The 18,518-nt window shown below is 42.7% G+C and overlaps 1 protein-coding gene across 3 annotated transcripts in view; it reads left to right on the top strand.

Annotated features, from left to right (window-relative positions):
• The window catches only part of LOC144689724 (tyrosine-protein phosphatase non-receptor type 14-like), a 283,673-nt gene that overhangs the window by 93,592 nt on the left and 171,563 nt on the right, over positions 1–18,518 (top strand). For 2 of the 3 annotated variants that reach the window (XM_078557062.1, XM_078557063.1), the window contains exon 2: positions 12,925–13,234. The exons of the other annotated variant lie outside the window; for it this stretch is intronic. In XM_078557062.1, coding sequence (XP_078413188.1) covers positions 13,061–13,234 — 174 coding nt within the window. In that variant the 5' untranslated portion in view covers positions 12,925–13,060. The remainder of the gene's footprint in view (positions 1–12,924; positions 13,235–18,518) is intronic. 3 annotated transcript variants of the gene reach the window in all.

Genomic DNA, 18,518 nt, shown 5'->3' with positions numbered 1-18,518 from the left:
CCTCTGTACTCTCTCCAGAGCTATTATGTCCTTCCTGTAATGTGGTGACCAGAACTGCACAAAATATTCCAGTTGTGGCCTCACCAGTGTTTTATACAATTCCAACATTATATCCTTCCTTTTATATTCTATACCTCTGCCAATGAAGGAGAGCATTCCATATGCTTTCTTTACAACCTTGTCTACTTGAACTGCTGTCTTCATGGACCTGTGTACTTGTACGCCCAGATCTCTCAACTTCATCTACCCCTCTTAGTATATTCCCTACTTGCTGTGTGTGGTGGTGGTAGAATTGGTTGAAACAGGGCCACGACGTGAACTTGTGAATGTGGAACTGAGCCACAGACTATGCAACATTTCCTGCAATGTCTATCGCTAGAGGAACCCTGCACTGTTGCAGATCTTGCCGAATTCAACAACAAGGCGCAAAACTGTGTCCAGTTCTGGCTGGGCCATGTATAGACTGTCCGTGGACACGATAAGAAGAAGAAGTATATTCCCATTTATTGTGTAATCCCTGTAACTGTTTGACCTCCCTAAATGTATGACCTCAGACTTCTCTATGTTAAAATCCATCTGCCACTTTACCGCCCACTCCATCAACCCATCTATATCGTTTTGGAGATTATGGCTATCCTCTACACTATCCACTACTTGGCCAACCTTCGTGTCATCTGCAAGTTTCCCAATTGTGCCCTCCCACGTTCATGTCCAAATCGTTAATATATAACAAAAACAGCAAAGGTCCCAACATCAAGCCGTGTGGAACACCACTTGAGACAACTTTCCATTCGCAAGGGCATCCATCGACCATTACCTTTTGTTTCCTGTTACAAAGCCAACCTTTTATCCAGTTTGCCACATTACCCTGAATCCCATGGGCTTTTACTTTCCTGACTAATCTGCTATGTGGGACCTTGTCACATGCCTTGCTAAAATCCATGTACACAACATCCACTGCACTACCTTCATCAACCCTTCTTGTCACTTCCTCAAAGAATTCAATCAAATTTGTGAGGCAAGACCTTTTAACAAATCCATGCTGACCATCCCTGACTAGTCCATGCCTTTCCACATGACAGTTAATCCTATCTCTCAGGATTAATTCTACTAATTTGCTCACCACCAATGTAAGACTAACTGGCCTATAATTGTTTGGCATTTCCTTTGATCCCTTTTTAAACAATGGAACTACGTTTGCATTTCTTTAGTCCTCCGGTACCTCCCCTGTATCTAGTGAAGATTGGAAAATCATCCTCAGAGCATCTGCTATCTCCTCCCTGACTTCCTTCAGCAGCCTCGGAAACAATCCATCTGGCCCTGGTGACTTATCAACTTTCAAGGATTTCAACCCTTCGAGTACTTCCTCTCTCTTTATGACTATCCCGTCCAATATCTCGTAGTGTTCCTCCTGGACTACTATATCTACATCCTCCCTTTCCTTTGTAAACATGGAGACTAAATATTCATTCAAAACCCTTCCCACAGCCTCTGCATCTACACACAAGTTTCCATCTTCATCTCTGATAAGTCCCACTTTTTCCTTAACTAACCTTTTAGCATTAATGTATTGGTAAAACATCTTTGGGTTATCTTTAACTTTACTTGCTAATCTTGTTTCGTGCCCTCTCTTTGATTTCCTTATTTCCTTTTTTACTTCGTCCCTGCACTTCCTATATTCGTCTAGGCTATCTGCAGTGCTTAGTTCTTTGTGCCTATCGTACGCTTTCTTTTTCTGTTTGATCTTCCCCTGTATTCCTCTAGACAACCAGGGAGTTCTAGATTTGGCAGTACCACTCTTATTTTTGTAGGGGACATGTCTACTTTGTACAATTAGGATCTCGCTTTTTAGTGCTTCCCACTATCCATGTATATATGTTCACATATGCCTAGAATTAATAAATAAACCCATAATGTGTTTGCACAATCCCTTATGAGAGAATGGTGCCTTATAACACACACATGGTGTGCCGCCGTGGTTCCTTCTAAACAACATAGTGCTCAGGCTAGCAGCAAGATTAAGCACAGGTACGACGTGGTAATCAGTTTTTGATCATGCTACAAGACATGAGATGACAAGTTTTTTTTTAAAGATAACTCCGTCTCTAGAACAACTGAAATACTGGCCACTGAAGAAAGCTCCTTGTGTATGAGACATTGAAAATCTTTTTGGAGTACTTCCCACTTAGTCCCTGTGGCTTTCCCTGACAACTGCCATTTCATCGGCAATTTTTATAGTTGGCTCACTCCAGACCCAGACAGGGATCTCATAAATTCATGCAAATTTTGGTCTATTGATCTCATTTTGGCCACAATGAAATTTTAGCACAAGGCAGTGGAAGTTCTGCCCAGTGTCTAATCAACTAATAAAACCTGACCTGCTTGGAGTTATGTAGGACTTCTGCTGAGAGCTGAAGAAGAAAGAAGATGGAATAAGGATGAGATGATGAATAAAATGTGAAGTGTGGTAGGAATGCTGGGAGGAGTTAACGGTAGTGGAAGTGCTAGGATGTGAGAAGAGAATGCTGTTGGCGCGTACTGTGAAAACAGCAATGGAAGAAGTGAGTGTGCCTTTCTGACTGGATATTGAAGAATGTGATGCAGAAGAGGGAATTGTGTGTGTGTGCGCGCGGGAGAGGGTAAAAGGATGTTGGTAGAATTTGAGAGAGCTGAAATGATGAGCTATATTCCCCCTTGCTGCTCTTGTGAAGTAATTGAACCTTTTTCTACATTGAGAACAGGTTCTGGGGGTCAAGCTGTTGGTACTGACTCTCTTAACCACCTCTGACAAATTAAACATCTGGGTATATATCCTCTTGGGAGACATAAACAAAACCTATGGACAGCCAACTAACTCACTACTGCCTACAGAATTCTGTCCACACTGTTCTAACTAAAGAGATGTGGCATCAGGGATCACAGTAGTGGTGCATTACCACTTTAAATATGCCTTGGGTAACTCACCTGAAATTGCACAGTGAAATGGGTGGATAGCCCATTTTGTGATGCTATCAGGTGAAGGATCTTGTCACATTTACTCAAACGGTTGCCTGGCCCCAACGTCAATGCTTTTAGGGGATCACGTCACCTGTCCACCCAATTTCCATTCCAAGTTTAAATCCTTTTGGTGAGATGCGATATGAGATTCTGAGCATCTCTCCAAGTCAATGATGAGGAAAATAGGCTAAATATTTTTTTTTCTCTTTCCCATCTCCTTGAAGAGCCTGACTGGTATCCTCCTTTATTCCCTCTCTGGTTTCATTCGACAGGTCCTATATTCTCCAGTTAAGTAAGTGCAGATGCTTGTGTTCGTGAGTTTCAGCCCTCAAAATTGATAACACAGTTTTGATGATGCATTGCAAAATGCTTGGTTCCAAGTTTGAAATTCCTAGGTGTCCAATTGCCAACGGCAATGAAAAAGAAAACCTGTTCTGGGCATGTACGAACCAAACCTCGCCTCATATTTGAATTAATCTTAGACAAACAAATATGAAATGTTAAAGATCAAAATATGCCTTGATGGCAGTGAATGAAAAATCTTTTCTTGCTGTGCTGATTAGTATTCTGGAGCAACTCAGCAAAATGTACCTTGGTTTAAATCAAAGTATTTGTCGCATCATGCCTTAATTAAATGTGATGGTTATATAGTATGTCCAGATGCTTATTAGAGCTCATGTTAGAATGTATAGTTACATCGTACATGCCAATCAATGAACATTCTGTTAACGAGAACCTTTTGAAATGGTAGCATTTTGCAGTGTTTAATTGGGTTGATAAGACTATTAGCCATTTTTTGTTAAGTATGTATATTTAGTCAGAAGATAATGAAATTTCTAAGAGGGAGGAGAGCAAGTTATTCTTTAGGCAATGACAACACTATTGAGTTAAGGATTTGCTGTTATAAATTTTGCTGGAATCAATTGTAAGGCTTCGTAGGATGGTTGAAATAGTGAAGCTAGAGTTTTCTGGTTGTTGATAAATGCATAAATTACAAATCTAACCCAAGGAGAGAAGTACTTTTGAGGTATTTCACAGATTGACACGATTGTACCGATACACCCTTGGACATTCTCTGCAATGCATGTGCTCAGACTCTGCAGATGTAGTTGTAACTCTTTTCATCTAGATATGAGAATTTCAGCCCAAAACTAGGTGTCTGAGAGGCTGAAACTTTTGATTTAAAATGTACTGAAGGAATGCACTGCACAGTGGACAAGTGCGTAGTTAAGTTTATTCTCAACATTTTTACTGGTGTGTAGTCATTTGCCTGGAGGGAACAAAGGAAAAAAATCTTTTGAACTATTTACAACATATTTTGTGCATAGGTTGGTTCACCTGTTGACTGCCCATTTTGCTTATTTTTTAAATTTTGTTGTTGTTGGTTTTCCTTTCTTACTACTTATTGAGGTACTGCCTGTATGTCCAGCTGTGATTTGTTGCTGTTTTATGAAATAAAATTGAAGATAATCACTGCCAAAAATTGCACATAAAAATGTGACTGTGACACTGCAGTGTGAAACAGGAAGTGTGCCAAAATGTGTTGACATTTAATATAACTAGCTTCTTGGGTAGTGTTGCTTGTAATAAATCAAATCATATGAAGTTTTATGGTTTTAATAGGAGTAGTATACTGTATGTAATGCACAATGCTGCCGGTATGGAGCAGTGTTTAAGATGGCCTTTTTTCTTTAAACTAGCAAATTTAATTGCTGGAAGTAAACATAGCCTGAGGCTAGGTTAATTACTTGTTGTCTGGTCAAACAATTTTGCAGTTTGAAATGGGCTTGTTAGTTTCAGGTTGTGCCTAATAATTTAAAGTCGTTTTTCATTTGTAACGAAGTGTGGTGCCTGAAGTAGGATTTCTTGATGTGTACTCATTCTATTTTAATATGTTAAAATATAAATAGATATTTTATATACAGAACTGCCAACCCGAGATTCTTGGTTGTAGAGTGCAACACCCAGATGGCAAGATATGAGTTTTTTCAAAAAAAAAGTCAAAAAATAAGAATAAAGCCAGACGACCACCTGGCGCGGACCTAAGCACCGCACAAGACAATGACACACACCCAGTCCTCTTCACCTTGCAAAGTCCTCCTCAGTAATGACTGGCGGCTTGTGCCAACTTTGGGAGAGTTGTCCCACATAGTGATACGTACTGCATCATACCCTTCAAGCAATGTCCTAGACTCCTCCAGCATGCTCCCTGGATATGTCCTGTCCTACCCCCAGACTCGATCCACCAGAGGTGGTGCCAAAGTAATTTACACTTGAGGGAGTGGCTTTGGGTGTCCTCCAACGTTGACTCTGGACTCCAAGTCTCATGGCATCAGGTCAAATATCAGCAAGCAAACCTTCTGTTGATTACCACACGCCACCCTCCCTTAACTGACGAATGATTACTCCTCTTTGTTGAACACAAGTTGAAAGAAGTACTGAGGATAGGAAGGGCATAGAATGTACTCTGGGTGGGAGACTTCATAGTCTGACGCCAAGTGGCTCGGCAGCAGATGAAGCCCCGTCTTCTCACCTGAGGACAGCGCCATTGTATTGTGTGCTGCTATCAGCTATGCCAAATGGGATAGATTTTGAACAGATCTAGCAGCTCAAAATGGTGCATTCATGAGGTGCTGTGGACCATCAGCAGCAGAATTATATTCAACCACAATCTGTAACCTCATGGCCTGGCATATCTCTCACTTTACTATTCCTGTCAAGTTAGAGGACCAACTCTCATTCAACGAAATGCGTAGGAGTCCATGAGCAGCACCAGACATAACTAAATATGAGGTGCAACCTAATGGAGCTACAATGCAGAACCACATGCATGCTAAACATCAAAAGCAACATACTATAGACAGGGCTAAGCAATCCCACAATCAATGGACCAGATCAAAGCTCTCCAGTCCTGGCACAGCCAGTTCTGAGTGGTGGTGGGCCATTGAAAAACTGGAGGAGAAAGCTCCACAAACATCCCCATCCTCAACATAGGGAGTCAGCACAAAAGACAAGGCTGAAGCTTTGCAACTGTCTTCAGCCAGAAATGCCATCTCTGCCCCTCCTGAGGTTTCCAGCATCAAAGATGCCAGATTTCAGCCAATTTGATTCACTCCATGTGATATCAACAAACTGCTGAATGCATTGAATACAGAAAAGGCTATGGGCCCTGACAACATCCCGGTTGTACTGCTGAAGATTTGTGTGCCAGAGCTAGTTGCACTTCTAGCCAAGTTGTTCCAATGAGGTGTCAGCTGTGGCTCAGTTCATAGCACCCTCACCTTTGAATCAGAAGGTTGTGGGTTCATGTCCCACTCCTGGAAACCAAGAACTGTGAATGTACTCGAAAGAGTTACAATCTGTGACTGTTGATAACTCGAAAGAGTTACAGCTGCAACACTAGCATTTACCCAACAAAGTAGAAAATCACCCAATTATTACCTGTCCCCAGAAAGCAGGACAAATCCACATTAACCAATTACCGCCCCATCAACGTACTTTCAATTATCAGCAAAGTGATGGAAGGGATTATTGACAACCCAATTAAGTAACATTTACTCACTAATAACTTGCTCGCCAATGCTCATTTTAGATTCTACTAGGGCCTCTAGTTTCCGGGCCTCTAGATTCCAGGCCTTGAGACAACTTTTGTCCAAACGTTGCCAAAAGAGCTGAATTCCATAGGTGAGGTAAGACTGGGATTAGACTGAGTGTGGCATCAAGGAGACCTTGTAAAATTGAAGTTGATGAGAACCAGTCGGGAGAAAAGTCTCCATTGATTGGAGTCATACCTAGCACCAAGGATGATAATTTTGGTGGTTGAAGTCCCAGGACATCGCTGTAGGAGTTCCTCAGGGTAGTATCCTCGGTTCAACCATCTTCAGCTACTTCATCAATGACCCTTTCTCTATCATAAGGTCAGAAGTGGGAATGTTCGCTAATGATTGCAAAGTGTTCAGTTTCATTTGCAACTTCTCAGATAATGAAGCAGGCTGTATCTGAATTCAGTAAGATTTGAAGAACATTTTGGTTAGGGCTGTTAAGTAACAGGTAACATTCACACCACACGAGTCAGTCAATGACCATCTCCGAGAGAATCTAACCATCTCGTCTTGATGTTCAATGGCATTATCATCATTGAATTTCCCCACCATCAACCTCCTGGGGGTTACCATGATCTGAAACTTAACTGACCAGCCACTTGAATGTTGTGACTTCAAGAACAGATCAGAGGCTGGGTTCTCTGCCAAGTAACTCACCTCTTTACTCTCCCAAGTCTTTCCAACACCTACAAGACATAAGTCCCATGGTTCTTATGTTAGCTGACGTTGTTAACAGTTCTCTCTCTTCAGGCTGTGTCCCTTTCTCCTTAAAATCTGCCATCATCAACCCACTATCAAAAAACTGTTGACTCCTCCATCCTTGCAAATTTCCCAGCCCATCTCCAACTGCCATTTCCTCTCAAGTCCTTGAACGTGTCTTCACTTTTCAAATTCATACCTAGTTTTCCCAGAACTCGTGTTTGAATTCTTTCAATCGGGTTTCTGCCCTGCCACTGTACCGAAAACAGCTCTTTTCAAAGTTACAGATGACACCTTGTGTGACTGTGACAAAGGCAAACTATCCCTTTTCAACCTTATTGCATCCTTTGGGGTAGTTGATCACACCATGCTCCCCCAACTTCTCTCCACAATTGTCCAGGGGTGTGGTCCTGCACTTGCCTGGTTCCATTCTTATCTATCTAATTGGTAACTAGAGAATCACCATCAATGGTTTCTCATCCCATTCTTGGTTTCTCTTCCCATTCTTGCACAGCTACCTCTAGTGTGCCCCCTGCCCGAGGATCAATCTTTGATTCCCTCCTATTTCGAGCTACATGCTGCCCCTTGGCAACATAATCCAAAATACATAAGTTTCCACTGACAACAGCCAGCTTTACCTCATCACCATGTCTCCCAACCCCTCCACTGCCTCAAACTGTTATCAGACTGCTTATCCAGCATCTAGTACTGAAATTTCTTTGAATTAAATATTGGTAAGACTGAAGCTTTTGCCCTTGGACCGCACTTCAAACTTCATTCCCTCACCACTGACTTCATCCCTCTCTCTAACAACTGTCTGAGGCTGAACTAGATTGTTTGCAAACTCAGTGTCGTATTTGATCCCAAGTTAAGCTTTCAATCAAATATATGCAACATCACGAAGACAGCCTGTTTCCACCTCCATAACATCACTCCATAGCCTTAGCTCATTTGCTACTGAAACCCACATCCATGTCTTTGTTACCTCCAGACTTGATGACTATAACACACTTCTGGCTGGCCTTCCACATTCTACCTCTAAACTTGAGATAATCCAAAACTCTACTGGCTTGTCCTAACTTGCACTACATTCATTTATCCATCACCCCTGTGCTCCATGACATATACAGCTTCCTGGTGAAGCAATGCCTCAATTTTTATAATTCCCATGTTTGCTTTCAAATCATGGCCTGGCTCCTCCCTATCTCTGTAATTTCCTCGAGCCCTATAAACCTCAGACATCTGTGCTGCTCTAATTTTGGCCTCTTGAACATCTCTGATTATAATCACTCCCATCATTTGGTGGCTGTGCCTTCAGCCGCCTAGGTCCTAAGCCCTAGAATTCACTAAATGTCTTAATTTCTCTACCTCACTTTCCTCTTTTTAAGACACACCTCAAAACCTCCCTCTGACCATGCTTTTGTCCACTGCTCTAATATCTCCTTATGTGGCTCAGTGTCATTTATTGTTTTATAATGTCTCTGAAGTGCCTTGGGATGTTTTATTACATTAAAGGCACTCTATAAATGCAAGTTGTTGGGGGATGATGATGATGATGAAGAGGATGTCAGGAGTATGATGGAATAGTGCATAGCTCCAACAACACGCCAGAAGCTCATGCAAGACAAAGCAGCCTGCTTGATTGGCATTCCATCCACCAGCATGAAAAATCACACCCTGCACCACCACCACAAGGTGGCTACAATGTATACCATGAACAAGATGCACTGCAGCAACATACCAAGGCTTCTTGGACAGCATCTCCTAAATCTGCAACTTCTACTGCCTAGATAAATAAGGGCAGCTGACACATGGGAACAGCACCACCTGCATGTTCACCTCCAAGTCATACAACATCCTGACTTGGGAATATATAACTATTCCTTCTAAACTTTCTTGGAGAACTCCCTACCTAACAGCACTGAATATGCATCCACACCAGATGGACTGCAGCAATTCAAGAATGCGGCTCACCACCTACTCGAGGGTGATTAGGCATGGGCAATAAATGTTGGTCTTGCCTGTGATGTTCACATTCCATGAATGAATAAGAAAACTATATTGGCACATTCTTCATGACACCTTCTCCAGGAGACCATCATGCATAATCTGGTTTCAGTATGTTTGTGAACCTGATTAGGAACTGGTTCCTAAGTTATACTGCCACTTTTATGAACCCGGAATCACTTTACAAAAGTGGTATAATCACAGCCAAAAAATTCAAATGGTATGGATAAAGTTTTTCTTTTACTGTCTCCTCTGAAAATGTTGAAAAATAACCAGCAGCATATAGGTTCTAAACATTTTAGCATTTTTCTGGATCGAGTGTATTTGAGCTGTTTAACACTAGGGTAAAACATTGATAGTTACAAGACTGTCACTAGTTGCAGTTGTCAGAACAATTTAAGATAATGCATCAGCAGTGTCACATAACATTTCAACTTAGTTTTTTTTCCCCTTAATTTTGCATTGGCACTAATATGTTCAATGCCTTGTTCAACACTGCAGTGATGCAGCCAGGGAAAGTTGTGGAGACAAAAGTGTGGCAGGTCTGCTTGTCCCTTAATGCGGAATTTGAAGGCACCAAGTCCACTGACTTGCCTCAAACTCCATTGTGGTTAGGGATGCTCATGTACCATGTTACACAGATATTGCCAGCCACAAATTATCAGAAAATATTTGTATTATCTCCTCTTTGTATGGATCTTATAAAAATCTAAACAATTTTTTCAGTTTGCAATAAATTTAAGAGGAAAGTGCATCATTAAACCCACAATACAGATTTTTTGATCAAATAGCATTGTTTCCAAACTGTTTCTTTTTATGTGCTAAGCCTGCTTCAGCTGTAATCACCTGCTTTTAATGTTTGTTGAGCGCACAACAATGAATGCAGATCAAAATGAAAACCTCCAGACTAGAAGCTGTCAAGTGACTGGCCCTTCGATATTTTACCAACTTAAATAAAATGTTTCTTTCATACCTTCCTTGAAGTGATTTATAGGAACACTGAACAAGAATCTTCTTGCATATGTGGTAGTGAGCAGATTTTCATGATGTTGGCACATATTTACTGGTCCTTCGCTCTAGTCACACTCCAACCTTTGCTCGACCATTGATAACTGAAGGGCTTGTCTTGATCTTCTACAGGACCACTGTTCATTTTTGAGGCTAAAAGAAGGCAGAGAGTTTATTGGTGTAGTTTCAATGCTCCTATTCATCTCTTTGCAAGAACTTACCATTCAACCTGTAGTAAACCAGCTAGTAACACATCATTATTGAATAGCAATTAGAGGTTTTTACATATGGAAAATAATTTCTGGTAAATCATTTACTCAATTACTAGCCTGCTTCGAATAGATTAAATACTCAACAGTACATTATAAAAATATCAAAGGATTGTTTAAACTTCTCTAAGTCTAAAGTGACTTGTAGATTTGTGATATGCTGTTGATATATTTTTTTAAATTCATTCACGGGATGTGAGTTTCGCTGGCTGGGCCAGCATTTATTGCCCATCCCTAGTTGCCCTTGAGAAGGTGGCTGTGAGCTGCTGCCTTAAACCGCTGCAGCCCATGTGGTGTAGGTACACCCACAGTGCTGTTAGGAAGGGAGTTCCAGAGTTTTGACCCAGCGACAGTGAAGGAGTGGAGATATATTTCCAAATCAGGATGGTGAGTGGCTTGGAAGGGAACTTCAGGTGGTGGTGTTCCCATCTATCTGCTTCCCTTCTAGATGGTAGTGATCATGGGTTTGGAAGGTGCTGTCTAAGGAGCCTTGGTGAATTCCTGCAGTGCATCTTATAGATGGTACACACTGCTGCTACTGTGCATCGGTGGTGGAGGGAGTGAATATTTGTGGATGTGCCAATCAAGTGGGCTGCTTTGCCCTGGATGGTGTCAAGCTTCTTGAGTGTTGTGGGAGCTGCAGTCATCCAGGCAAGTGGGGAGTATTCCATCACACTCCTGACTTGTGCCTTGTAGATGGTGAACAGGCTTTGGGGAGTCAGGAGGTGAGTTACTCGTCGCAGGATTTCTATCCTCTGATCTGGTCTTATAGCCACAGTATTTATATGGCTAGTCCAGTTCAGTTTCTGGTCAATGGTAAACTCCAGGATGTTGATAATGGGAGATTCAGTGATGGTAATGCCATTGAACGTCAAGGGGCGATAGTTAGCTTCACTCTTGTTGAAGATGGTCATGCCTGGCACTTGTGTGGCGTGAAGGTTACTTGCCACTTGTCATCCCAAGCCTGGATATTGTCCAGGTCTTGCTGCATTTGGACTTAGACTGCTTCAGTATCTGAGGAGTTGCGAATGGTGCTGAACATTGTGCAATCATCAGAGAACATCTCCACTTCTGACCTTATGATAGAACAAAGGTCATTGACGAAGCAACTGAAGATGGTTGGGCTGAGGTACTACCCTGAGGAATTCCTCAGTGATGTCCTGGAGCTGAGATGTCTGACTTCCAACAACCACAACCATCTTCTTTTCTGCTAAGTATGACTCCAACCAGTAGAGAATTTTCCCCCTGATTCCCATTTATTCCAGCTTTGCTCGGGCTACTTGATGCCACACTCGGTCAAATGCATCCTTGATGTCAAGGGCAGTCACTCTCACCTCACCTCAGGAGTTCAGTTCTTTTGTCCATGTTTGAATCAAGGCTGTAATGAGGTCAGAAGCTGAGTGGCCCTGGCGGAACCCAAACTGGGTGTCAATGAGCAGGTTATTGCTAAGCAAATGCCACTTGATAGCACTGTTGATTACCCCTTGCAATTCTTTACTGATGATCGAGAGTAGACTGATGGGGCAGTAATTGGCCAGGTTGGATTTGCCCTGTCTTTTGTGTACAGGACATACATGGGCAATCTTCCACATAGCCGGATAGATGCCAGTGTTGTGGCTGTACTGGAACAGTTTGGTTAGGGGCGCGCGAAGTTCTGTAATCAAGGTGAAAGATGTTGGTTAAGAATAGCCCACGTCTACACCTGGGGTCCGATTTTAATCCTGTGGAAGTGGGTGGGTTTCGAATGAGTTAAAATCTCACCCCCAGTGTTAGTATCAATATTGAACCTGTATAGGTTGGGGATCGCACAGCTCGATGCAAAGCTCCTTTTAGCTCTGTGCCAAGATTGTGTCTTAACTGCAACTTCAGTAATGTACATACTACAATATTGGTGATATTTTTATTTCTCACAAAGGCTGTCCTTTAATGATTCCCCTGGTCGATATTGCCAATTTGTACGGAATCATGAGAGAGATTGGTGAGAGACAAAAAGATCTTGAAAGTGCTAAAGTGCCCTGACATCTCATTAAACTATCTCTTGGCTTTGCATCACTAAATTGCTTATACAACATACTGTCAGGAATTGATTACCTTTTCTGAAAACATCAATGATTGATACTTGTTAGTAAATTATCTTATGAAAATTGTTACTTTTTATATGTTACAAATAATTACGCATTTCCATTGCAAGAATCTAACTGCCTTATATTAAGATGAGCCTACTAGCTGTTTGAATGATCTGTGCCTCAAGTTTTAATTTTTATGTTCAAAACATTGGTACAAATTGTCAAGGTTTTTCTTTTAAAATTATTTCCAACTAATTTCAATCTCATTGTTCACAGGAAGTCTCAAATACTTAAATGTCACCAGGAAAGGGGTAGTTGTTTTCACCCTCAGCAGAAAAGGAGCTGTAAGACAACAGGCAAACTGTTTGAAGGATTCAGTTCTGAGAGAGGCAGCTTTCAAGGCTAGTGAGCCATGCCTTTCAGGCTGAAACTGCGGAGGACCAGACGGTACAACGTTCTAAGCAAGAACTGCTTTGTGACACGCATTCGATTGCTGGATAACAATGTCATCGAGTGCACACTGTCCGTGGAGAGCACAGGACAGGAATGCCTGGAGGCCGTAGCTCAGCGGCTGGAACTGCGTGAGGTAGGCAAAACTAATACGCAAATCTGCTGAATAATAAATTGGGAAGACATAGGATTAAGACATTACTTAGTTTTTCCATAAGTAAAGGAAAATCTTAGAATTACACGCCAGATGTTTTTCCGAACTGCTAATAAAATATTAGCTAAATATCTATCGGCTGTCATGAATTGCCGCAATACACATTGAACTGTTTTTGCAAGATCATAGCATGGTAAATTCTCGACATAACAACACATTTGTGGGAAAAGATTTTATTTTTAAGGTGGGAAATGTTTGAGTGAAAGAGCTGGGAGAGACGGATGTAAGTAAATATGATAATTACAAGTCTTGATGTTGTTATGATCCCAGCTGTTGCTACTGGACAAGTCAGATCCCAGAGTGAAACCTGGCTTGATGGATCTTAACTTTTTTTTTGAAACCGTGAAGGAAGCTTACTGAACAAATTCACAGGAGTCTGCTGATGAGCTTTTAACACAGAATAAAATATATATTAAAAAAGAAAAATGAACTATATTACACTAGACGAAAAGGTTGGTAAGATCGCCATGCAAACACACACAAGAAGACGATTCAAATATTTACTATCCCTTCACCCCAGCTATATCTTAACAGATACATACAAATTCGAAAAGTTGAAACAATTTACCTTATCTATCTTATACTCTAATATTCAGGGTAAGTATGCGGTACATGTGAACCAACTGGCGAACTGTGGTCAGACACGCCACACTCCAAAGTAAATGATAGATGAAACCAAAGCAGATTCTATGGATTTTTCAACAACCCACCCAGATGCATATCACACCGTGAGCCAACCGATCTCATTTAAACTCTGTCTTTCTCATGAGGGTTTCCAATCTCCATATTTTTTTATTCATTCATGGGATTTGGGCTTCGCTGGCTGGGCCAGCATTTATTGCCCATCCCTTCTTGCCCTTGAGAAGGTGGTGGTGAGCTGCCACCTTGAACTGCTGCAGTCCATGTGGTGTAGGTACACCCACAGTGCTGTTAGGAAGGGAATTCCAGGATTTTGACCCAGTGACAGTGAAGGAACGGCGATATATTTCCAAGTCAGAATGGTGAGTGGCTTAGATGGGAACACCACCACCTGAAGTTCCCCTCCATCTGCTGCCCTTATCCTTCTAGCTGGTCGTGGTCATGGGTTTAGAAGGTGCTGTCTCGGGAGCCTTGGTGAATTTCTGCAGTGCATCTTGTAGATGGTACACACTGCTGTGACTGTGTGTCATTGATGGAGGGAGTGAATGTTTGTGGATGTGGTGCCAATCAAGCAGGCTGCACTGTCCTGGGTGGTGTCAAGCCTGTGTGTTGTGGGAGCTGCACTCATCCAGGCAAGTGGGGAGTATTCCATCACACTCCTGACTTGTGCCTTGTAGATGGTGGACAGGCTTGGGGAGTCAGGAAATGAGTTACTCATCACAGGATTCCTAGCCTCTGACCTGTTTTTGCAGCCACAGCATTTATATGGCTAGTCCAGTTCAGTTTTGGGTCAATGGTGGCCCCAGGATTTTTATAGTGGGAGATTCAGTGATGGTAATGCCATTGAACGTCAAGGGGCGATGGTTAGATTCACTCTTGATGGAGATGGTCATTGCCTGGCGCTTGTGTGGCGCCAATATTAATTGCCACTTGTCAGCCCAAGCCTGGATATTGTCCAGGTCTTGCTGCATTTGGACATGGGCTGCTTCAGTATCTGATAAGTCGTGAATGGTGCTGAACATTGTGCAATCATCAGCGAACATCCCCACTTCTGACCTTATGGAAGAAAGGTCATTAATGAAGTAGCTGAAGATGGTTGAGCTGAGGATGCTACCCTGAGGAAATCCTGCAGTGATGTCGTGGAACGGAGTTGATTGACCTCCAACAACCACAACCGTCTTCCTTTGTGCTAGGTATGGCTCCAACCAGTGGAGCGTTTTCCCATGATTCCCGTTGACTCCAGTTTTGACAGGGCTCCTTGATGCCACACTCGGTCAAATGTGCCCTTGATGTCAAGGGCAGTCACTCTCCCCTCGCCTCGGGAGTTCAGCTCTTTTGTCCGTGTTTGAACCAAGGCTGTAATGAGGTCAGGAGCTGAATGGCCCTGGCGGAACTCAAACTGGGCATCAGTGAGCAGGCTATTGCTAAGGAAGTGCTGCCTGATAGCACTGTTGATGACCCCTTCCATTACTTTACTGATGACCGAGAGTAGACTGATGCAGTGGTAATTGGCTGGGTTGAATTTGTCCTGCTTTTTGTGTACAGGACGTACCTGAGCAATTTTCCACATAGCTGTGTAGATGCCAGTGTTGTAGCTGCACTGGAACAGCTTGGCTTGGGGAAGGCAAGTTATGGAGCACGTGCCAGAATATCACTGTTAATCAAAGAGGGCATTGATGCAATAGTTAGAGATGACCTTGGTTCAGGAGATCAGGATGTCTAATCAGTTTGGGTGAAGAAGAGGAATAGTAAGGGAAAAAAGTTATTAGTGAGAGTTGTCTACAGGCCCGCTAACAATATCCACAGTGTAGGACAAAATATTCAAGAGAATATATTGTGTGCTTGTGATAAAGGGACGGCAATAATCATGGGTGATTTTAATCTACCTATAAACTGGAAAAATCAGATTGTCAGTAGTAGCCTGGATGAGTTCTTAGAATGCTTTCGAGAGTTTCTTAGAGCAGCATGTTCCGGAACCAACCAAGAGAACAGGTTATAATAGACTTGGTGTTATGTAATGTGACAGGATTAATTAATGACCTCAGAGTAAAGGCACCCTGAGGTAGCAGCGACCGTAATATGATTGAATTTTATATCGTTTGAAAGAGAGAAGAGTGGGTCTAAGACTAGGATCTTAAACTTAAATAAGGGCAACTATGTGGGGATGAACGTTGAGCTAGCTGAAGTGAACTGGGCAACTAGGTCAGAGGATCGATCAATAGAGAAGCCATGGTAGACATTTAAGGGGATATTTCAGAATATTCAGAATAAATACATTCCTATTATAAAGAAAAATTCTAAGGGGAGGACCCACCATCCATGGTTAACTAAAGGAGTTAAGGAAAGCATCAAACTTGAGGGAAAAGCATACAACTCCGCATAGATGAATGGCAAGACAGATGATTGGTCAGAATATAAAGAACAGCAGAGAATGACTAAAAGGTTAACGGGGAGAAAGAATTTAGAGTATGAGAGGAAGCTAGCTAGAAATGTAAAAATGGATAGCAAGTGTTTCTACTGGTATTTAAAAAGGAAAAGAGTAAGTAAAGTGACCGTTGGTCCTCCAGAGAGTGACACTTGGGAGTTAATAGTTGATAATGGTGGAAGAAATGAACAAATATTTTGCTTCTGTGCTCATTACAGAGGATACAAAAAACATTCTAGTAATAGCTGCAAATCCAGAGGTGAAAGGGAGAGAGGAACTTGGTGAAATTGAAATCACTAGGGAAATGGTACTGAGCAAATTGATGGAGCTGTGGGCTGGCAAGTCTGCAGGTCCTGATGGACTACATCCTAGGGTCTTAAAAGAGGTGGCTAATGAGGTAGTTGATGCGCTGGTGTTAATTTTCCAAAATTTGCTAGATTCTGCAAAGGTTCCATCAGACTGGAAAGTAGCAAATATAACCCTCTATTCAAGAAGGGAGGGAAGCAGAAAACCGGAAACTTATAGGCCAGTTCAGTTAGCTTGACGTCTATTGTGGGTAAGTTGTTAGAATCGATCATTAAGGAGGTTATACCTGGGCACTTAGAAGAGCTCAAGGCAATCAGGAAGAGTCAACGTGGTTTTGTGAAAGGAAAATCATGTTTAACCAATTTATTGGAGTTTTTTGAAGGAGTAACATGCGCAGTGGGTAAAGAGGAGCCTGTAGACGTACTGTACTTGAGTTTCCAGGTGGCAGTTGATAAGGTGCCACATCAAAGGTTATTATGGAAAATAAAAGCGCATGGTGTAGGGGGTAGCATATTAGCAAGGATAGAAGATGGGCTGGCTGGCAGAAAGCTGAGTATGCATAAATAAGTCTTTTTCGGATTGGCAGGATGTGATGAGTGCAGTCCCACAGGAGACTGTGCTGGTGCTTCAACCTCTTATGATTTACATCATTTGACTTAAATGAGGGGAGTGAAGACATGGCAGCTAAATTTGCAGATAACACAAAGGTAGGTAGGAAAGTATATTGTGAAGAGGACATGAAGAGGTTGCAGATGAATATAGATAGGTTGAGTGAGTGGGCAAAGGCCTGGCAAATGGAGTTTAATGTGGGAAAATGTTCACTTTGGCCCCCTCCTACAACTCTTTCTCCGGTACATCGATGATTACTTCGGTGCTGCTTCATGCTCTTGTTGGGACCTGGAAAAATTTATTAATTTTGCTTCCAATCTCCACCCCTCCATCATTTTCACATGGTCCATCTCTGACACTTCTCTTCCCTTCCTTGACCTCTCTGTCTCAATTTCTGATGATAGACTGTCCACCAATATCCATTACAAGCCTACCGACTCCCACAGCTACCTCGACTACAGCTCCTCACACCCCACTTCCTGTAAGGACTCCATCCCATTCTCTCAGTTCCTTCACCTCCGTCGCATCTGTTCTGATGACGCTACCTTCAAAAACAGTTCCTCTGACATGTCGTCCTCCTTCTTTAACCGAGGTTTTCCACCCACGGTCGTTGACAGGGCCCTCAACCGTGTCCGGTCCATCTCCCGCGCATCCGCCCTCACGCCTTCTCCTCCCTCCCAGAAACATGATAGGGTCCCCCTTGTCCTCACTTATCACCCCACCAGCCTCCGCATTCAAAGGATCATCCTCCGCCATTTCCGCCAACTCCAGCATGATGCCACCACCAAACACATCTTCCCTTCACCCCCCCTGCCGGCATTCCGTAGGGATCGTTCCCTCCGGGACACCCTGGTCCACTCCTCCATCACCCCCTACTCCTCAACCCCCACCTATGGCACCTCCCCATGCCCGCGCAGAAGATGCAACACCTGCCCCTTCACTTCCTCTCTCCTCACCGTCCAAGGGTCCAAACATTCCTTTCAAGTGAAGCAGCATTTCACTTGCATTTCCCCTAACTTAGTCTACTGCATTCGTTGCTCCCAAAGCGGTCTCCTCTACATTGGAGAGACCAAACGCAAACTGGGCGACCGCTTTGCAGAACACCTTCGGTCTGTCCGCAAAAATGACCCAGACCTCCCTGTCGCTTGCCATTTTAACACTCCACCCTGCTCTCTTGCCCACATGTCTGTCCTTGGCTTGCTGCATTGTTCCAGTGAAGCTCAACGC

This window comes from Cetorhinus maximus, chromosome 14, assembly GCF_964194155.1.
Source record: "Cetorhinus maximus chromosome 14, sCetMax3.hap1.1, whole genome shotgun sequence".
NCBI classification, from domain to species: domain Eukaryota; kingdom Metazoa; phylum Chordata; class Chondrichthyes; order Lamniformes; family Cetorhinidae; genus Cetorhinus; species Cetorhinus maximus.
This window is presented reverse-complemented; position numbering and strand designations above follow the sequence as displayed.